The sequence below is a fragment of the Anser cygnoides genome, chromosome 17 (assembly GCF_040182565.1).
Source record: "Anser cygnoides isolate HZ-2024a breed goose chromosome 17, Taihu_goose_T2T_genome, whole genome shotgun sequence".
Classification (NCBI taxonomy): domain Eukaryota; kingdom Metazoa; phylum Chordata; class Aves; order Anseriformes; family Anatidae; genus Anser; species Anser cygnoides.
In genome coordinates, this window is record NC_089889.1 from 2,783,177 (window position 1) to 2,805,660 (window position 22,484).

Sequence of the window (22,484 nt, forward strand, 5' to 3'; positions counted from 1 at the left end):
AATATTTTATCTATCCCCTCCCTTATTGAGCAAAATATGTTGGATTTGACTAATTATGAGTCGCATTTGCTTATATGGGGATTCCTTAAAGGTCCAGACCAATTCACTGAAGACCGATGTGCATCATCTGTAATTCTGTGTAGACTACAGGCACAGTGTGTTTTGCTTGCTTAACGTACTTCAGTGACATAGAGGAAGTCGGACTACGAAAGTCAGGGGAGTAAGTGGTACTAAAGTGTTTCATTTAAAAAAAAAAAAGAAAAGAAATCTATTACTTAGAGTCCCGAATGAGGAAGGCAGAAAGACTAAGCAGTTCAAATATATAACCAAGTGGGAATCTAGACAGAAATTCACAGATACGTGGCCAATCTCTTTTCATACCAATCCTCTGTACCTCAAATGTGCAGAGATGAGATATACCATAGCTTTTTCCTCCTGTGCTTCCAAATAAAGTGAAATCACACCCTCCACAAAGGTGGCTGATAAGAGAAAAGAATTCTGATTTGTAATAGTTAGGTGACGAAAATACACTGAATCACTCCTTCAAAGAGGAGCCACATCATTTCTGGTAATTACACTATGTGGAAAGTATCTTTACACTACTCCTTCCCTCCCTCCCACACCCTTGCCTCAGTAAGTGATCTTTGATTTATTTTTTTCTCTTTGCTATGTAAGATTTGCAGTTTTAGAAGTGCCGTGAGCTTGTTTCTCCATCACAAATTATTACAATAAGCACTTTCCCTCCAATTGTAACCAACTCATGATGCAATGAGTGTGATGTTTTTTCCATTCGCATCCAGATCAAAACTGCTAATGGGCAATACTTTTTAGCATTTCAGTCATACACCCCCCCGTTTTTATTCCTTTAAGGTCCTTTTTAGCTTCCAATTCATTCAGTGAGACTTGAAATGGTAGGATCTAAGCTTAGAAGTCATCATACTTCCCTAGGCTCTGAGACATGCCTGTAGCACACTTTGCTTGTTGAGACAACACTGTAGTGTTGTTAACACTACTGCAACCTCAGTTGCAGACACCTGGTTAAGAACATGGTAAAAAAAAATCAGGCAAAACTGCTGCCTGACGAGCAGGAGACCACATTGCAGGGGAAGCATTACAGAATATGCCTATCTGAAAAGTACAGCAAAAACACAAGTGAGTCTGTTCCTGGACAATTTGCCTGCTGACTTCTTTCTAGAAAACTGGATACATATTTTTAACATGCAAATACGCATGTAGGTATCTATGCATCTCAACAAGATAGCCCAGTATAGAACTTGAGGGGCGCTCCCCAGCTAATCACACTGTTAAATGATTTAACTGGAACCAAGTTCACAAACAGTGATAGAAATGGGAGGATTAAAGCACTGATTAAAAAATTAATTTAGGTTCATTCAACACCTTTTATCCTGATGCATCCCAAAAATACTGCTTATTTGAATAAAACATTTGGTATGAAAGACCTGGATATAGACCTGGTCCCCCTAGAAAAGCTACTCGCTATTTCAGTGCTCTGACCACCTTTACACACTATTTCAACGAACCATTTCCTAGGTGAGGCCAAGATTGCTGTTGGTTCGCTCACAGGGACACAGTTTTTTCCCATGTGCCTCAAGCTTCAAATGATATGTCAGTCAGACCTACTGTAAAAGAAAAGAGCATCTTGAATGTATGCACAGCTACAGAAAGGCATGCTGGTACTTCGGTCATGCCGCTTTGTCTTCTCCTTACATTCCTTCCCCCTGAACCGCCACCTGCACAAGTCCCTTTCAGCCCCTCTCTTCCACAATTCACAGGCCCCTGCTCAGGGAGAGGGCCCTGGGGCAGCCCTTTTTGCCACCTTCTTCTTACAGCCCTGCTCACACATAAGCCAACTCTGCAATGAAAGCCACTAGCTGCAAAATCTCAGGACAAGGAAGAAAGGAAAATTATTCTCTGTGCTCAGTCCCACTCCCCAAACCTATTATTGCTTTTTAAGGTTTGGCCCACCAAGTGGGGAACATTAGGCACAATGCAGACGAAAAGTACATCCCCTGAGGGACAACCTACTGACCCCATTTCAGAACGTGCTACGTCCAAATTTTTTAGCTGCTCCTAAGTATTGCACTGTGACAGCCTGTTCTTCAAACTGGAAAAAAAACTACTTGGGGGAGGTGACAAGGAAACTTTATCCAAACTCTGAATAGCTCTAAAGCATCAGAATCGAGTAATGAGTGGAATTACAAGGGTCATAGGATCATTCCAGACTACATCAAGAAAAACTGGCCAGAATGAACATCCCAGTGCTGTCTAAGGATGGACAGACTATTGCTGCTGTGAAAAGACTAAGCTTATCTACAGCAAAGGGCAGTACTTCAGGGACTGCCACGTTAAAAATGTTATGTGGGTTTTAACTTATCTTTGTGTGTTTTATAATTCCTGTTGAACATAACCTTACCATACAGACCAAGCTTGGCTAAGTCCTTCAGGTTTTTGAAATAGAAGGCAAAAAGAACAGATAAAAAAGACAAAGAAGCTAAAAATTGACTACAAGTCCATGTGGTTTGATACGCTTTCTGAGACAAAAAAAAAAAAATCCAATTTCTTAACGCTATGAACTCCACTTCTGTCTTTGAAGCACTAAGACGTTTACCTATGGATGTGTTTTATATGTGCACATTTCATGAGGAAGGCAGCCTAACTCTGCAGAGTGCAAGAAAACAGTTTAGAGATAAAATGGATATGAAATTCACGCGTCTATCTTGATTGCAGAATCTGTGCAATCTAAAACTGCTTTTTTGCACTTACTGCACAGCCTGCTACTCAATTGCAATGGCTATATCAGAAAAATAATAAAAATCAGCTACTTTATTTGCTAGAAAATAAAGCATGCCTTGGAACTGATCATATGCAATGGTACACTCATTAAAATAAAAATACACAAAACACAGCCTGAGATTTTAATTCTAGTATTTTCCACGAGTTGACGTCGCTGATGGATTTTTCTTCTCCTTTGGTTTTTAATATAATCCTGTTTAAACAAGTGTTTACTATTCAAGTAAAACAAATGGAACTGAACACCAGAAAACAAAATGAAAAGCAGATTTTGCTTCACAAAACTGAAAGTGTATTTCCCCTTTAAGAGAACATTCCTTGGTGTACAAGATTTACACTTCAGAGAACTTAGTACTTGAAGCTGTTTTATAGAAAGATGTTTGTTGCATACAGATGCATGCTGCATTGATGGAGATATATTGCTGCCTGCAGGAATTAAACCTGCTAAATTTACCTGAGCTTGGTGTTCTCACTTCATGGAGTAGAGTACAGCACTGAAGAGGAATCAAATCATTACGACAACGTTGCATCATACTTCCACATACTCTGAAGGCAGAGACAGATGCCCTGAAGGTCTTGGGTGGTGGAGAGTATTCTTTCTAAAGTGCACCAACTGAAAGGAGACTCACCAGGCTGCTAGACTGGCAGGTTCTCCACCCCTTGTACAAGCAACTCACTGTCTTTGGTTGTTAGGTTTCACCAGCTGTTTTGTTCATCTTGCTAACTGCCTCTGTGGCTTGCTCTGGCAGGCACGACGGATCTGACAGAATTGAGGTGCTTGTACTTAGATGCCGGAGGCTGCTCAGCACCACTGCAAAGAAAAGTCAGAAAAGTATCAAAAAAGCCATTAGACTAACTGCAAACAAATCCATGCAGGACAGTGTGCAGGTACCAGAAGGCTGTTACTATGAACTTTTTCCTACAAAACATGCATACTGGCACTTAGACCAACAGCAAGAAACAGGTATGTAAGAACTGTGCACAGAGAACAACAATAGAGATCTACCTATTTCTTCTACTAAAGAGAGCGCTACTCAGCAACTACAATTGTAAACATAAATATTTGCTGAATTCTAAGTGGTAAAGGGTCAAGCAATCATGCTCAAACAGAAGGTCATTTCAATGGGGAATGCAAACTTCAGAAATCGCTTCCTTCATAACAAGACAAATCACACTGCTAAACTTTACTCCAACTAGAATGGAATATTTGAAATTCAAATGCTGCTTGAGACTTTAAATCTGTATTACACAATTTATTTTTTTCTGTTCAGTGTTAAGCATGCAACCAAGTACCTTTGCAGCCAAAAGACATTCTTATTTTTCCACTGAGACAATAAGAAGGGACTAAAAAGTCATATTCAACATCTGTCCTATTCTTTTAAGAAATGGTATTATATATGGTCTCACTGTGATCTCAAATTACTGCTTGATAGTGCTTCACTTACTTGGCCTCAGAACAGGGAGAGAACAGTGCTGATCCAGCCACGCTATTGCAGTTTGATTCAGATCCTTAAAGCTTGTTGTGGAAACCATCCCATTGAAGGACTCAAACAATGGCTTAATAATAATGCTGAACTGCAAATCATCAAATGTTAAGGGAGGTAACAAAGGAGGAGTTCAAAACATTCTAAGGGAAAAGATAATAGAGCTCAATGTCCGGAGAAAATAAACGATTTTTAGACTGCAACATTTCGAAGAGTTTTTTATTATTATTATTTATTTATTTTTAAGATCTGTGACACTAGGACAAAGGAAAAAAATGAAACTCAGTTCCCAGTTATACCAATACTGATTACTTTTTGTAAAATTCCTGTATGGCTGACTTGATCTCCTACAAACCAGTTGCATGCTGTGGCACTGCTGTGAGTGCATGAGCATTTAAAACTTCTAGGTAAGTGTAGTTTGTACTATTTCTTTGTTGCCACCTTTTTCATATAACACTGATGCTATTATAGCAAAAGGACATACAAGCCTTAAGGTAAACCAGCTCTTTGCTACTGCAGCTAAACAAAGACTTTAAAGTCTGTCGGATGAGCTTTCCTACAACAGTCACCATACCTGAACTCAAAACAGTTTGCTCTAGCACTGCCACGATAAATCAGCAAGCAAATGTACCTGTAAGTTGGAATCTATTTCAGAAGCTGGCTGTATGACAAAACTCATCTGAAGGCTCAGAATCTGTGGTTTTACCATGTTAGCCCAGATGGGATTTTCTGACTACAGTCAGCAGCCTGTGAGAACGTGGCCCAAACCGATCTCAGGATTGTGATACACCCCTATCTTTCTCATTGTTGCTAACAATCAAGATAGGTCTAACAATTACCTGGAATACTCTAGGGGATTTGCATGTGGTTATGGACTTTCACAGAGTGACTGGGTATTCTTTTGTTGATATTCTCCTATTCAGAAATACTCTGTTCTTGGGTTATCTCCAGTAGCCAAAAACCAGATTACTCACTTCCCTCTCACATGCAACAGAAACTGTGATATTCTCATACTTGTAATGAAACTGCCCTTCTCTCTCTTACAGTCATTTCATGAGGAGGAAATTTTTTAAAAATTATTAATAACACTCACCCATGGACCCTGACTTGCAAAGGGAAGTTGGCGAAGACTACTTTGCCAAGCAACCTTTTCTTTTACCAACTACGACAGCCTTTGCCTTTCTCCAGATACTACAGGCCCAGCTACCCAAAACTGCACCTTCATCCCAGATAACCTCTGCCACTTTCTACAAGCCCCTCACTTCCAAATTCTAGAGCTATTTAACATTTTGGAGCAGCACACATGCGTGGGAGGTTGTATTTAACCAGCCATTTTCATTGTTATATTAATAATCTGATTCTTCAATTAAGTGAATTTTTATAACTCATTTGAAACTGTTCCAGAGTTAATAGGTCTACAGTTGCATCAGCAACTGCATAAGGTCTTGCTGAGAATTGATTCCTAAAAGGATGCTAAAAGGATGAGTCTGGCTTTCTAGGACTAAGATAAACCAGGAAGCACCCAAGAAAGCATTTTAAAAAATGCTGTACTTCATGCAGACACCAGCATGGACGTATCTACTCTGATAATCAGGGGAGATAACCAGCAGAGTACAAACACATGAAATACGTGCAAATATAAAGGTACAAAGCTTTAATGGGAAGGGGGAAAGTTAACATTTCTGCTCATTATTAATTGCGCTTCTGCTTTGCTAATTACTAACATTCCCGAACTGATTCCGGCTAATCATGTTTGATCCAAACTAGCAAACTTGGATTAGCTAACCTGGTTCCATTCCCAGCCTGTCTCTCTCCATCTCCTGCATTATCACTCATTTGCAAGCACAGCTGCTAGCATTGGAGAAGCAAAGAGAAACTAAGTAGATTTGTCGTAATGAAAAAAAAATTGAAAAAAAAGGAGAAACATGCAAGTTTTCAAAATTGCCTTTACAGCAGTTTCAGTAATTGTCTATAATAATCTTATTTTTCAGAAGTCTTTGTAATTCTCTGTAGTCCTTTGCAAAAAGTGAACAAGAGCTAGAGTTAGAGAAACAGTTCATTACACATTTCTTGTGGTATAATAACTGAGCTAGAAAACTTTACCTTTGTACTGCATTTCTTCCGAGTTACTTCCCATACTTCAAGGTGAGCAAATTCTGCCTCATAACAGCTTATAAGGCAAGAATTCATATCCATATATAGATGCGAATGACAACTCTGGACATGCATTACTTAAACAACTTGGCTTAAAGTCACAGCATCAGAATCCAGAGTTCTTGCCTCTAAACACATTAGCGCCAAACCTCAGGTCCAGCAGGTTAACGTGAAAGGATACAATCCAGAACTTCCAGTTCTGGAGGGTCCTGTTCCTCACGTATTCATCAAACATACTCCTCATGCGGTCAAACCTTTGCCGTGTTATTGGAACCCCAGTAGCAGGGAGCTGCTGTTGGCAAGAACTGAAAAGAAGATGCTCTGAGGTCAGAATCCCCACCAGGAAGGGCACATTCCTCTTCCAGGCTAAATTATACCGAGAGAAATACGTGCATCCCCAGCATCTCAGACTGAGGTGGCTTCTCTGTGCGTGACCCCCCCACACCGAGTTTGTTATGGCCAGGAGTACATACTGTTTTCCAATCAATTGTGTCTATTTTCATGCAGCAAAGCAATTTTTCAAGCTGCTACATCTTATTACAAGCAACACAACTGAAAACAGAGTATAACATGGAACAAAGTAGTTTTTGGCATCCACTTAGAAAAAGGCACATTAGGAGTCAAGTTAAAATTTACAGACTTACTCCTGAGCGGTGTTAGAGAAGAAAATGTTACAAAGATTCTTAAGAAACAGATCAATTTAAAATAAAACCAAACAGATGTTATCATATCTTCAAAAAAGAAAGAACGAAAAAAAAGAAAAAGATTTTGATTTGCCGATAAGTCTAACATAATGCCTAAGCCTAACACTTCTGTGGATGGAAGAAAAAACACTGGGGTTCTCAACATGCTTTGCAATAGCACATAACTATCGTAAACCCACAGAGGAAACTGAGGCACCAGGAAGGTGAAGTGACTTATCAGAGTTATGTTCAGTCAGTGGCAAGCTCCTTGAGTCCAAGTCCTATGCACTCAACCACATTGCTTCCAGGAAAAATTGACTGCATTTGGAAAGAAAACTGCAGCAAAGCCATCATGAAGAGTAGGAGCGTTTCATCACCCAGTGAGCCTAGCTTTAAAAACAACCATCACTGGCTTCTCAGATTTATTCTAACTGATCTAATGCGTCTTTTCTGGTGATACCACTGTTGAGCGTTCATGCTCAGAGCTTGCCGAAAATCCACACGATTTGCTACCAATGCCCATCCCACAACGACTCTGCTTTTTGTTTGGAAGTCGGTAGCATCTCTACTGATGTTCAATACCCATCTGTTGTTTGGCATGACATCTGAGGCAAACATCCCCTGCTGTTAGCCAAAGCAACATTCAAGCTGCTCTGCTTCATTACAGAAATCTCCCAAAATCTCACATGATGGCAGCGTTTAGCTCCTCGATTTCTTCCCGAAGGCGCCTGGTTTCCTCTTGCATCTGTGTTCTTTCCTGCTGTAGTTTAGCGATATATTCTACTGTTTTCTGGAGAGTGATTGCATGGCTGATCTAGACCAAACACAAACATAGAGCTCACTTTCTGGAACAAAGCTAGACGGATGAAGAGTTTGCCCCTTATCTGCGGTAAAACCCAGAAAAGCACTTCAACACCTTTTAAGTTTCCTTCATCCTGCCAAAGCACACATAGGCAGACAGAAACACTTAAGATATTACTGAACTCTTTGTTTTTCTGACTCCCATTTGCACACTAATACAGAGAAATATGGTTGCAGTGGTTGTTTTATTCCCCAAGTTACATTTTTGCTATTTTGTTGAAAGTAATAATTTTAAGTGTTTTATTTCATTGTCTATCCTCTTAAAAATGTTTTCAATTCTTACTTGGGGTACTGAAGGATGTGCTGCACCTGCTGACACATTTATTTTATTATTGCGCTGTTAGAAGCATTGTTCCTGCACTGACAACTTAGGTTATTTAGTTTGGGAAGCCTGAAGTTATTAAACCAGAAGGTACTGTGCTCTAGCTATAACCAAAGGAGACAGAAACAACGTCACTGATCTCTTTTAAAATACGCTTCCAGTTTTGAGGAAACAATTAAAAATCTGTACTTGAGAAATAAAATAAACAGACATTTTACTAACGCCAAGTTTTCAAAAATGACTACCTTTCAAACAGGCTATTCAAAACAGGTAGTAAACTTCTGACAATTTATATCCTAAATATAAAAATTACGTAAACAAATCAACATGGTAACAATAACCTTTCATATTTTCTATGTTTCAAAGGGTAGTGATATTTAAAGGACATTTAGACCATTTTTGTGCAGACAAACCTGTGTTTTAATGATTTTGGTTTCATTTTATGAACTAAATTAACGAGCATAGCCAGAAAATGTTCTTAATCTCTACAAAGACATTTGACAATGAGAAGGGATTTTTTTTTTCCCCTCTGTAAATCTATACACAAAAGACAGGTGACAGGAGAAAAAAATGACAATATTTGCAAGGCTAAGGGGACACGGCCAAATTCTTAAAAGGAGCTGGGTGAGGAGTCCCAGAGGGTTTTTCAAAATCACCTGAAGCAGCCAGGCTCCTACCTCCAATCAGGAGTACAGATCTCACACGTGTAGGAAGTTTTAGAAATTTCACTGCACATTTTGGACATGTTTCAACAGTATTTGCAGGCGTACGGCATTGTTTTGCCATGCTCTTAGCTGACTAAATGCAGCACAGACGTGGTTAGCACAGCACGAAGCCTGTGCTAACAAACTGTGCTCAGAATTGTGAGTATTAGCTCAGGCCAAATGTCTAGGTCTGTTTTGCCAGGCCCAGCATAACACCAACAGCATCTACCTGGCCTTTGGCTGGCTCATTGTTCAGGCAGAATAAGCTCACAGCACTGACTGGACACAGCTTTTCAAGTCCTCTGGGGACCAGAGGCTGTCCAAAATGGGTATGAAATGCCAGCATGTCAGAGGAAAAGGTGACCTAGCAGTAAATGCAGTCATCTTACACTGCACACATGATAAAAGCTTAATTACTGGGGTGCTAGGAGCAAGGATCGCAAAGAGCACTATTTTCTGTTGAGCTTTAAAGCTGCAGCATCTGATCAGACAGAACTTGATCAACATCTGAAGCTGCATCGGAGGAACAATGCCTAAAAGACAAAGGGCTTTCACACATTGACTGTAAGCCACAGATTTATCGCCCATCCCTTTCCAAGTCCCTCAGTTCAAGTATCTTCACTGATTGACTGGCACACTCAGTCAACAGCAGAGAGATCTATTAACTCTTTTCAGAATGGCTCTTACTGAAGCTTTGTATTAAACCAGTAGTGCTGCCAAGTTACTTACCGACTTGGAGTTGGCCGAAACCAAGCTGTTCAGAGTACTGAAACCAATCCTGATATTGAACCTTCGTTTTTGTTCTGATGAAATACGCTTCATTCTTTGCATCTGTGTAAATAGAATTATGCTGTTTTCCTTTATTGTTCTACTGCTATGATTATTTCTGCTATTCAAATTCAGCATCATTTTTGTTGAATTATGGCATTCATAGTCTTTCCAGTCCAAGCTATATTACTATAAACTTGCAAACAATATAACTGATTAAAAAGCGTTCAGAATATGACATTCAAATCCAAACCCTGTACATTTTCTTTCAAAATAAAAATTCCTATTTAAGACTCTTAAACACTCTTCTTCTGAAGTCAAATTCTATACTTTGGGTACACGTAACCTTGCTGAAGTCTTGCTAATACAGACAGAATGTCTACTGATATCAACAGGTAGCCCTATAAAAAAAAATAAGGAGAATTAATAATTCTGGCCTACTCTGAGGATAAAGCCTTTGTTAGGAATTAATATTTTCCTCTGTAGCATTAAGAAGTTTGGAGCTATTTCCACCAACATCTTTTGGAAAAACTAAGGCATTTGCAATTTTAGAATGCATTATCTTCAGAGCTAAGTAGCTCACCATCACCCCAATTTACAGTGAAGGAAAACAATGCAACAAAACAGTTAAGTCTCTGCCCAAACCCACAGAAAATGCAAGCTCAGGAGCAGAACTGAGATTTCCCACGCCCTCCACATTTTGCCAAGCTGAAAAAACAATGTTACTGAGCAATACAGAACTGTTCAGCCTAACAGTGCAGAGCAGCAAGGAGTGTGCATTTAGAGACAAGTAAACATCACTTTCTCAACTTACAGAAGAGTTACTGACACTACACATGCAAAGCAATTCCTGCCAGGAATTGAAACATGAAATGCACGTGAGCTCAAAGGGCTATAAAGCCTCTTCATTGAGGTGCCCTCACTTTTAAGAGCACTGCTCCATCTAGTGGCCCCTTTCCTACTGTTGACCAGTCCTAGTAGTTTGTTCCTTTTTAAATTTACTCTCTATCAGGGAGTGCAACTACCGATCATGAGCATTTATGCTAAGCAAAGAACTGCAAACCATTATGAGGAACTTTCAGCATGCTCAGCAAGCAGTAGTTCTGATTCTCCTTTGCAAAAGAACTAGAATTGAGGGCAATCACAGGCTGCAAGAGTTTAAACTTACCTTTCTGCCCTATGAGTAATCAAGCTGAGATCAACTCATGAGGTATACAAAAAGAAGCCAAAAAGGGTCAGGCACTTCCAAAATGCTTAAGTAATGCTCCCTATCACCACAAAATGGATCGCAGAGTTAGTGTTGATTTTCCTGCATTGGTTGTTTTCTGTGGAAAAGTTTCTCATACTATCAAAGAAAATATTCTGACAAGGTCAGCTTGTGATGAGGTAGAGCCTGCTTTCACACGCCATCTCCGAATTCTTATCCCAGTAACTCCTGAAGTGTTTTACAGCTATAACTTGTACAGTCTTTGAAGCTGTTTCTTTATAGAGCAGCATAGCATCACTGGAGACATGTGAGATAACCCGGCAGGTCGAGAACTCTCCCCTTCAGCAATGGCCAAAGCCTGGCAGACCTAGAGAGCTCCAACAGCATAATGGCAAAAAGCCACGGTTTAGAAAACTCAGCCTGAAACCTTTGACCAAGTAAACTGAGTCCTGGCATAAGACTCCTGTGAGCCACATCAGGAACTGCAAAAGGTACAGCTTAGCCCCTCCAGTGACACATCTCTGAGGAGCTGAGCAGTTTATTAGAGTTTGACATTTTAAAATGAACAGAGCAGGACAGATGTAGTGCAAGTTAAGCCCCAGGCACAAATATTTCACTGTTCCTGCAGCGCAGCTTACTCTCACATCCACGCTCAGACATCAGGGGAGAAAAGTAGCTACAAAGGCAAAGAAAAGCACCCCAAAGGAACAGACACACACCTTAAATGCAGCCATCTGAGGGTCAGTGGCAGGTTTTCCTGAGCTGCTGTTCTGGGGAGACTGCGGGCTGGGGCTCTGCTCAGAGGTGCAGGGGGAAGCTTGGCCAGAATTCTGACAGTCTCGGCCTTCATAAAGGAAGACAGACAAGGCATGTTAACAAACAACATTCTGTAGCAAATATAACTGCTGAAAAGTTTCTATTCAGAACAAAACTGAAATGCAGTCGACAACTATATTATGTTCATTGATACAGCAACCACATGCTAGAAAATGTCAAGACTGCTGGGAAAGTTTAGTATTCCACGGCACAAAGGTAATGCATCCTGAATAACAATATATCATATTCCTCTCACATGCACACGTATTTAAGCAAAGGCATACTGAATGTATGGGATCTAAGTCCACTGTGGTACTAGACTCTCCCATCTGAGGCTCTAATGGCCTGGGACATGACAGTAATATTTAACAAGCCATTTACCATCAAAGCCAGCTTAAGTGTCTAAAACTGGCCCAGATATCAACATGCATGCAGAAGGAATCTTTTCACTTACCTACCATTAATAAGGTCTGTGTCTGAAATCCTCCAGTCAAAATTACAGTTAGGATACCGAACAACAAACCTGTTCAGCACTTTCTACATAGATGCCTTTCAAATGGGCCTTTGTGAATATGACAGCACATCCTTTTAGAAAGGAACCACTTACTAATCACAAAATGACAGCTTGTGGGAACACTGGACAGTAGTTTAAGAACAAAATTGCAAACAGTTGGATGCAACTGAAGCTGGAGGGTAGAAGGGCCCAAAAAGTTTTCCTTCAAGAAGTATCCTGGGATCTTCAAGGCCAATTAACCCCCTGCCTAACCGATGGAAACGTGCTTGAGTGTGTAGGTGAGAGAGAATGCTTAGAGCTTGCTAACTTACTAGGTGTAGGTGAAGGAACTTGTGAACTGCTACTGTGGGAAGGGATTTGCTCTCCTTTCACCAACCCATCCTGGACTACACTAGGAGAGAAGAGATGCGAGACTGTGGACTGGGTTTGTTGGCTACTTGGCGCTTGCTGTGCTGGACCAACCAGAATGTTACTACGGAACTCCGTCACCCCGGGAGCCTGGGAACAGCACAGAAACAGCAAAGAGAAAAGCAGAGAAAGAAAAAGGAAAAGAGGGAGAACATGAGAAGAAGGAAAAGAGAAAAAGAGAAGGGTGGGAGAGAGGTTTGTTACCTTGCCTTTCACTAAAAGTAACAAATTAATACATGATTAACAATCTGATGACATGAAACAAGGGCTAATAATATGTAAGGAATTGGCAGGCACTGAAGTCAGGCTTCTGGCAGGAAACCAGAATCCTTTCATAACTTAATGCAGTGTTACAACACATCAACAGCACAAAATACTAAAATCTATTTCCATCTTCCTGTATATAACATATTGGAAAACCCATTCATATTCTCCAAGGCACACTTTCCAACTTGTAAATGGAAAGATGAGCATCCTGGGTTCTTGCTAGCCTCTGCATGATTAATATAGCACAAATCAACCCCACTAGTGGTACAGTGTATGCATGCCTCCTTGTAATCTTGTTGTATGAGACAGAGGCTGTGAAGACTAGATAGTATTTCCAGACCCATCAAGTAGCTAGAATAAAAATAAGTAAGCATAATGCTGATTGCACAAACACACACACTGGGTAACAGGTGAAATTTAACAGACTAGTTACCCTCCTGAGTGCAGTATGGCTAACGACCTGCAAACAACAGACCTAAAAAACCAAACATATTCATTTTATTCTCCTTACTCTGGCAATTCCAGCTGGTGCAATTGCAACATTAGATTGAGACATGGCTGGCGTCAAAATCCCCTCTCTTTTTAAAGGTGCTGGAGTTACAATCACAGCTCTGGACTGTCCCTGAAAGGCAGCTGAAGAACACAATTTAGTTAGAATAGTTTACAAGACAAAAAAAAAAAAAAAAGAAATAAAGTAGAGATTATTTTGTATGAAATTACTTGGCATTGAACAGGGGGAATAGATTAAGGGGCACCTATTTGGTACTACTTCATTGCCACACGAAGTGCCACCAATTTTCTGATAATCTCAATCCCCTGATTCCAGTACACCAGATTAATCAATTATTTCTGAGGCTTCTAGCAGCACTGTCGCTGTTTCAACGTGTTTTTACAGAGGTAGGTAGTAAATCTGGGAGGTGCAATGTGTCTTCATTCTATCATAGCTGCCTTCACAGAAGAAGGGTTCATCAAGACAGTTTCTGCACGCTTTTTGAGAAAACTCAGCTCAAACTTACTGAGTTTCCCTCTAGCCTGTATTTGCTTCAGTTCATTTGCTTAGAACATTTATAGTGAAGTGGTGACAGCAGAGTTTTTTCCCATGTGAAACTGTGTGTCTGATGAGATAACCTGTGCTTATTTTTGAGTCATTATATCAAAAGACAGTAAACCACATACATCCCTTCCTAGAAAAGGTTATAATGCAATTCACGTTGCATTCATGAGATGATTTGTTTGTCCTGTACACATTAACGCCTCAGTTATAAGTACTGATGGTTACTCTATTGCCAAAAATAAAGCTCCAGTCTTTACAAAAACTAGACTTCTGAGCTTGGTGTCCCTGTGATTTAGGAGCACTGTGATCTCAGAACACATACCACTGCCAGAAACGAAAAACGCCAATGGGTTTACATCTACATGAGAAACAAAGCTGTTGGTTGTGACAGAATAAACTGATAAAGTATTGGGAAAGTGATACAAGGGGTGAGGAACAATCCAAGGAAGTATGCTAGGAGCAAAGGCTTTCTGACAGTGAATGTTGCCTGTAATGTTTTACTAGGTAAGTAATGTCTTGACTGCTAAAAGTACCCAGACTCATGTTTTATTATGTACCATAGACAGAAACGTTGCCAGGATCACCTGTTCATAGTAATGTAATAGAATTAGATCCTTGGGCCTATTCTACTCCTGAACAGCAAACTTCTTGTAGGTAAACACAGTGCCAGGCCCTGACAGACATACCTACCTACTTCTTAGTAAAGCCTATTTACTGCTACTCCTCCAGGCAGGGTTGTTCTTGGATTGCGGCTGCACATTTCAGACGGTTGAAGTCACTTGGCCCCCAGTCAGCACAAGGCTGAAAATAGTGTGCAATAATTCCAAGAAAAAGTTTACTGCCTGTCCTGCTCTAGTCTTGAGCTTTCCCACAAGAAAAACTCTCGCTTGCTCACACTTGCTATTTGCAGCCTGATGAAGTGCCAACGTCACCAGTTCACCCAATGAGGAAGTCCCAGCATAACCGTTAGGCATTCACACACTGAACTGAAAAAACTGCTCCTGACAGTAACTCAAGAGTCTTTAGATTGCCTGAAGCAAAATCCCTGTTTACCTGCCTGTTTTAATGCCCACCCCACTGGAATGATTGATTCTGCTCACCCTGGTCCTGCTAGGGAGCACTGATGATCTGTGGACAAGAGGCACGCCCCCACACTTCCACCTGGACCAGTGCTGGGGTCCACTTCAACAGCTGTTTCCTAGCCAGCACCGCAATCTGTCTCAAAGAAACTCTCAAAGAGTTTCAGGCACGCTAAGCTGAACCTCAGCACACACCCGAAGTGTTAGCGGTGTGCAAGGCAGCACCCTGGTATTAGCGTGACGATGCACAGATAGACACAGCGACCTGTCCAGGCACCCAGCGGGTCAGTGGCAGGGACAGACCTGCCGTTCTCCATCCCACACTGCCTCCCTGCCCCACCTGGCTGAATATTCTGAAGGGGCAGAGCTAATCAGAACAGTACTAAACATCAAAACCAAGGTTTCAGGAAGTTAGAGGAGTACAGAGCTCTAGTTAACCCACACAATGATGCACCTACACAGCTCAGCACAAATTTTGCAACGGAGTCACAATCCTGGGATTGAAAATCCCCTAGAGAATGACCCCCTTGGCAGGTCAACCTTGCACACACACAAGCAAACCGCTTCCAATCCTCACAGCAGTCCAGAGCATCCCATTGTACAGTGTAGCCATGTGCCAGTGGATTAGGAGGGCTCCTCAGACACCCTCAAGAAGCTGCATTTTTACTTGAGTAAATCAAGAAAAGAAAGAAGAACATCACCCACCAGTGCTTCTCACCTGGGGTGATGAAGGCATTCTTTAACACTAAGGACACTGTTTCAGGCTTCGGAGCAGGCACTGTTTTTTGTGACTGTTTGGGCCTTGTCCCAGCACTGGCCAGGGGAACGGCTTTGGGGAGTGCAAATGTCAGTTGGGACTGCAACTGGGGCCGGGGCTGCCCCTGCAGGACAGTAGTCTGGAAAGCCAGGTTACAAGGCACTCCTGCACCTGGCTGCTGCGTTGCCAGGACGAGGTTCTGGCTCTGGCTGAAGGTGGTGGCAGGGGCGTTGTGGGTCAACGTAGCTGAAGCCGTGTGGGTGATAACTGTAGATTCGCAGAGGCCAAACTTCTGGGTTTCTGGTGCAGCAAAAGCAGGTGGTGGAGAGCTTAAGCTAGTATTCAGAGGCACTGCAGGCAACGGGGACTGGTGCTGTTGTGTCGCAGGTTGAAGCAGTGGCAAAGGTGTCTGAAACACTGGGACAAAAGTTTGCGGCCCGCTGAGAGACGAGTCAGGAGCAAAGTCTGCTGGCTGGATGAAAGATCCCCCGCTTCTAATGCTGGAACACTGGTCAGTGCCAACATCAGGAATGACAGGAGCAGGTACTGAGGAAGCAATCAGTCCATCGCTGATGTTCCCAGATGGAAGTGTGTTGGGCAAGGAACCCGACGGCAGGACAGGAGACTGACAGAAAAGAGAAATTTTACAGATTGAGATGCGATCCCTGAATCTGACCTGAACTCCTTCTGAGAAGGACGTGGCTCATGTCTGAAAGTATACACAGTGCATACACGTCTGAGATGAGGCTATTTTAAACATTAAGGATCTCCCTTACCTGGGAAGAATGGCTGCTGCTGTCCGTTGTAGCTGAGCTGGCAGCAGACACAGAGGGGTAATAATTACTGGAACGACTGGGTGTGAATAAATCTGAAACATAAAAGGTCACCTCTTAATTTTCTACTTCTTGAGTTCACAGTACACCACTGCACCATGAAATACTAAAATTCACAGGAATGGCAATATTATTTAGCAAATAATTAAACCATGAGATGTTTTGCTTCATACAACTAAGTGAGCAATAAATTGTTGTCTTCCAGAAGAACTGATCTCTTCGGGGCAGACTTCATCACTTTTCATGCAAGCTGAGGACAATGCAAAAATCAATATACTAAAGTTCACCTATACGCAGAAAGCCAAGAGCTGATTCTCAGTGCTCACAAAACTCAGTGATCTGATGCAGACTGAATGAAGGCCCAGCAAACAGACGTGACTTTTGACTTCCACAAAGGGCCATAATCATTAAAGTTGTCAATAGTAGTTTCATGTCATACATAATCCTTGCGGGTACCAGACGACATGCCAAGGCAAACAAAGAAATGTCTCAAGTTTCTAACACAGGACTTAACATTTCATCCTTAAGAAGTGTTAAATGGCAAAACCTTAGCAATTCTGTGGGTTTCTCCTGTTCACACGTGATGTTCTGTCTTTAATTACTCAGTGACTTAAGGTCTAAACATTGTTCTTCTGAATGCCAAATTAACAACCAGGTTCAAACCCTGGAATAAACAATCCTGAAGCAACTCTCAAAGCCACAGAACTGAAGGACTGTAACAATAGCCTCCCCACATACACATCTGGCTGAAATAATGAACAATGAAGACATACACCAGATGTTCTTCATCTTTCACTTAAATGTCTTTTTTTTCCTAACAAGAGTAGATATCTGCAACATTTAATCTTCTGTTAGACACAAGCTCGTAAATCATTGCAATTCTTAAAAAAATTAATTGACTATATATCTGATTCTTACCCTGAAAAGGCTCAAAAGTATCCATGAAATCAAAATTTGGCTGGAGAGGAATAAGCCCTGGTTGAATCATGTCAGCATTTCCTAAGTGTGCTGGAAAATTCAAAAGAGAGATTAGATTAGCTACGCATCACTTGCACAGTAACTCACACTTGGCTGGAACACCAACACACTCCACAGCCAGGCTCGACCATGTTGTTTAGTGCTGCTGAAATCTGCTGAAATGAACTGAGCATCTGCACTCCTTCAGAACTACTGTTAGGGAACAAAACTTCCAGCTAGTACAAAGGAAGAGGTGAACCCCTCATGGCCCTCACCAGCTACTGGGAATGGACTAGCATGGACACCTCACAGGCTTACTGCTCCCAAACCTCTTGTCCTTCCCCTGCTGCAAGATACATCAACTTGCTGAGAATCACCACCTGAACCACCACAGCTCATAGCACAGTATTTTAAAATAAGCCATTATCCATTTAACTTTACTTCGGGTACACTTCTTGTAAAGTGCAGTGGCTCTGGAATTGCTCAGACATCCATGCAGCAAGGATGATGCACAGTGGACATTTGCTGTCCTATCAGCCAGTCAGAGCCTTCAGTGAGAAAGCAGTCAACAGAACTGCACTGCTCTTGGGATTGTTTTTACAGATAGGATTCACATTTTTTCTAAAGGACTTACTCAAAGATTTGAATGCCACGAAAGAAAAAAAAGGTATTCCCTTAAAAATATACACAACTGCTTTGAGATAAATAACAATGCCTTTACCAACGATGAAGTTAAATATTGCTCATTATGGATTTATTCAGAGCAACATTACAGGGCAATCCTAGGAACAGCAAGAAAGAAGCTAAGATAAAAATGAAATCTGAATGAATCACTGGGATTCCATAACTTACAAGCTATTAAACAGCTACATTCTCTGAGCTATTTTTATCTGTGTCAGCAAAGTAAGTTAAAATTTCTAAAGCAAGACTAGAAAAGCAGAAAAGCAGCAAAACCAGACTTCTCCTAGAGATTTCCACTGCAAAAATCAACATGCTAAAAGCCAACACATACCTATCTCTCTGGGATTTGGCCAGGAAACCAGCTGATGTGAAGACAGTGTGGAGAACAGTGTGTCGGTGAACTCAGACATGAGCATATCGGCATCCAAGAGGCTGCCTTCCTCCATAGGTACAGGGGTTTCTCTGCCATATCTTCTTTTTTGCCAGAGAACCACATCATCGTCCTGCCAAAGGAAAGGAAGACAAGTCAGGCTGCCACGACAGTGCCAACGCAGTCAGGTGCAGACACTTAAGTGTATGAATTTTTCCCATTTTAAGAGAAACAACTCTCCTTTAGGAGATACACTCAAACAGATCAGTGGTACTCCTAACAACTTCGGCTCACTGATTTGAGCAGAAAACTTTGACAGAATACCATGACACTCTGGGAGAGGTTTTTCCCAAAAAAACAGACGTTGACAAGTAGTGCATAAAACAAAGCATCTGCAACAATGCTTTTTAGTTTCAGTGATTATATATGTATTTTTACAACTACAGTTTAATGATTCTTTGGTTTTCATAAAGATTTAAAAATAACACACACAGGAAAAATTCAGAGGAAACAACTCCTACCCTGAAGCCTATATGAATCTCTGAAACGTAATTGATCTGATTTTGCAAAAGGTGTGTTTGTAATCTAGTGGGCATTTTTAGGCTGTGAAAAACACAACAGAATGTGACTTGGCTTACCCCTCCTTCACTACAGGCTGAGCTAAATTGTATTGCCTCACATTTGCTGCAGACTAAAAGCACACAGAGTCAGGTTCTTGTGGCCGAGTCAGCACGCAGCACTAACTACACCAGCATAGCATGATGGTGCATTGGAGCTCATGGCCAAAACAGCTGAGAGTTTTGTGAAACTGGGACAGATCCAGAGTCATGGGTAGTTCCAAAAAGAAAACAAATCAGAACAATGCTTCTGATCATCAGTTTATATGCCCAAAGTAGAATTGATGGCTTTATGAAAATTTCTTTTTCATACTGAATGATGGTATTGTTGTTCTTCTAAACATCTTGCCTTTTTTTAGGATCCCGGCACATTATTTGCCAATATTGTGACAGCAGGAAGACCTGCAACATGTAGTTCTCACATCGTCACATATCCACTTACACAAGTAAGGCAGTAGTGCCAGCTATGACTCAGTAATAAGATGAAATAATGTGCCAGCTCTCAAAGAAATTGACCTTTCTGCACACCCCAAACTGCTTCTCATTTCTTCTGTCACAGCACTTTACATTCAACCTCTTCTCCACCCAATTTAAGCTTTTTAAGCTGTTCTTTATGGTGCACAAACATTAAGGTGTCTAACCTTAATCAAGATTTAAGCAAGATGCTCGTCTTTAGATTTTAATCACCGCAAGCTACGGTACGTTACAGCTTTGTTACTTACTGCAGCTTCTACAAGCACAAATGCTGCCACTTATCAGTGTTATCACCTACCCTGACCAAACTTGAAAGATCTTCATCTTTATGCTTCTGTAACTGCAAAAGGAGAACAAAAGAGATGTTAAAGTCAGAACAGGTCCTGTATATACCAGCAGAAAACCTGACTGCAAAACTTGAAATACCCTACCGTGCACAATTAGTCCCTGCACAATCATTTTTAGTTAACTGGGACTATTCAGATGAGTGTGCCTGTATTTGCTTAATATCTATTTTAAGTATTTGTGCACGTTAGCTAAAGCGACATCAAAACTCAAAAAGCAACAAATATTGTTCAAGTAAGCTACTTTCACTGTGCAAACTAACAGACCCTTTTCTTGAAGTATGTTCTCCACTTGTGGTATTCCCTGATGACTATTTCAATTCTTCGTTTCCAGTATTTCCCTTCTGTTGCAATGGCCTGAGAACACAAACACATACCACGAATTACACGGAATCACATAATGGCTGAACGTCCAATAAATATCCAAGCAAATATTCAGGCTGAAAAAATACAAAAGAAATCATGCTAATTCTGTTTGAGCTCATGTATCAGCAGACCAGCTGTCCCAGAGTTCAGCTATCACAGATTAAATCTGACAGTACTAACTTCGTCTTTCCCACAATAAACAAGATGATGTTGGACTGCACCGTCAGCATCTCCCACATTGGCTTAACTAAAACTAATACTTTAAAAAAAAAGTCATAAAACCTTACAATGAATTCAATAAAATATCACACACAGAACAATAACACCTTGCTCTGCAGAAAACAGGCAAAGAGAATTTCACGAGGTTGCCAGAACATACGTGCACATACACAAAAGCTGCTAAGAATGACACAAAGCCATAGAATTTTGATGTCCAGCTCAGGGAGAATGTGACCTCACAGGTCCCAAACTAATAGCAACAAAAGGATCAGAATGGTGCACGTCTTTAATGCATCGCAAATAGCTGTGTGTGATAAATTAGGGGCAGCAGACTAATGAGAGCCTTAGCACAACCTTTCTGTGTTCAACGGTCATCTTTCAACACAAATATCAAAACTGTTCTTTCTAAAATCTGAGACAGTTCTGCAAACTCATCTGGAACTCCTTCCAGTAGCAGTTGCTACACTGTCATTTCCTAGAAGGGTTTTGGCATTTATAAATTATTCTAGAGTTATGCAGTACAGAGAGCAACACACATTGCCACATCAAGGGCCTGACTGGTTTTCGGTAAGGAGCCAGAGGGCAGCTGTTAGTTTGCATTTTGTACAGAAGCACAAAAATGAAAGTACATAAACTCGCTCTTTTAGTGAAGTTACCTTGACAGAGAGAAACAAACTGCTTGTTGTCTTGAAATCATACCTCATCAATTAAATAAAGACACAGAAAACTCTCATGGGGTCACTTGGATTCAATTCTAAAAATAATCCTCACTGATTTCCCACTGACTTGGGCCATCTCCAGCCAGAAGAGAGCAGTGGCCGTCAAAATCTTAACTATCCGAATTGCTCTTCACTAAACTAGAACACAGACAGAGGTGACATAGATAACAAACGTTCTTTTGGTAGCTCCTTGATCACATCAGTATGATAAAATTAAAAACAATGGTTCAACAGCACATCATCTTTATCTTAACGGATCCTTCTAGATAAAGACAACAGAGCACAGAATTACTAAGCTGCTTTTTTATCTAGTGGACTAGGAAATGCTCTATAACCTCTAGAGCTCGTTAGTCTCTTCCTTAGGTTTTACGTACCTCTGGCCGACGATGTTCGTCTACATCAACAGAGCCATCCAGTGGAGTCACAAAATGGCACACTGGATTCTTGCGCTTCTCTAGGTCTGGAAGAAAAGTGAAAATCTGAGTGCTCGACAGAAGTGGGCTCTGCAAGGAGCCCTGTCACCTAAGGGGCAGGATGCGGAAAAAAAAAATGCCAGTGTTCCCTCCAGAAAGCCAATAGGAAATGAGAAAATTTCAGGCTGTGCTTGACTGCTCAGTAGAGCCTCTGCATGGACATCTCTAGGAGAGCAGTGGTTCAAAGACACTGCCATGACAGCCCTGCAGATATCCAGGCCTGTAGCAGATTTTTGAACTTTTCATTAGACAGTAATTTCAGTTCTCTCTTGCTTCTTACATGCGTCTCTCAGAAAATATTTCATAGCAAGTGACACAGCCCAGTTTGATACTTACACTGCATGTACCATGCCCTCCAGATGGCGTTATTGAGACGGATTTTATCTCTCCACTGAAGTTTCAAGCCTTTAAAATTTTTCCATTTTGGTGACACCAGCTTCCCACTAAAACAAAACAGAAAGCAAAATCACTCTGATTTCAGTTTTTTTCTTGCTGCTCCTATCGAGCAAAGTGTCCCCCTAAAATTGCCAAACTGCCAACAG

General features: G+C 41.1%; 1 protein-coding gene across 5 annotated transcripts in view; it reads right to left on the reverse strand.

The window, feature by feature from the left end:
- Positions 1–248: 248 nt before the first annotated feature.
- The window catches only part of MLXIP (MLX interacting protein), a 46,021-nt gene continuing 23,785 nt past the window's right edge, over positions 249–22,484 (reverse strand). For 3 of the 5 annotated variants that reach the window (XM_048073716.2, XM_066979318.1, XM_048073718.2), the window contains 16 exons: positions 22,279–22,385; positions 21,844–21,929; positions 20,433–20,522; positions 20,120–20,161; positions 18,692–18,863; positions 17,641–17,730; positions 16,666–16,757; positions 15,851–16,514; positions 13,511–13,632; positions 12,636–12,822; positions 11,714–11,838; positions 9,749–9,850; positions 7,819–7,946; positions 6,631–6,754; positions 4,257–4,386; positions 249–3,622 (listed from right to left, as the gene is read on the reverse strand). In XM_048073716.2, the coding sequence (XP_047929673.1) occupies positions 3,501–3,622; positions 4,257–4,386; positions 6,631–6,754; positions 7,819–7,946; positions 9,749–9,850; positions 11,714–11,838; positions 12,636–12,822; positions 13,511–13,632; positions 15,851–16,514; positions 16,666–16,757; positions 17,641–17,730; positions 18,692–18,863; positions 20,120–20,161; positions 20,433–20,522; positions 21,844–21,929; positions 22,279–22,385 (2,383 nt within the window). In that variant the 3' untranslated portion in view covers positions 249–3,500. Of the gene's footprint in view, positions 3,623–4,256; positions 4,387–6,630; positions 6,755–7,818; positions 7,947–9,748; positions 9,851–11,713; positions 11,839–12,635; positions 12,823–13,510; positions 13,633–15,850; positions 16,515–16,665; positions 16,758–17,640; positions 17,731–18,691; positions 18,864–20,119; positions 20,162–20,432; positions 20,523–21,843; positions 21,930–22,278; positions 22,386–22,484 lie in introns of those variants that run through there. The other 2 variants (XM_048073717.2, XR_007166924.2) reach the window with 2 other exon arrangements.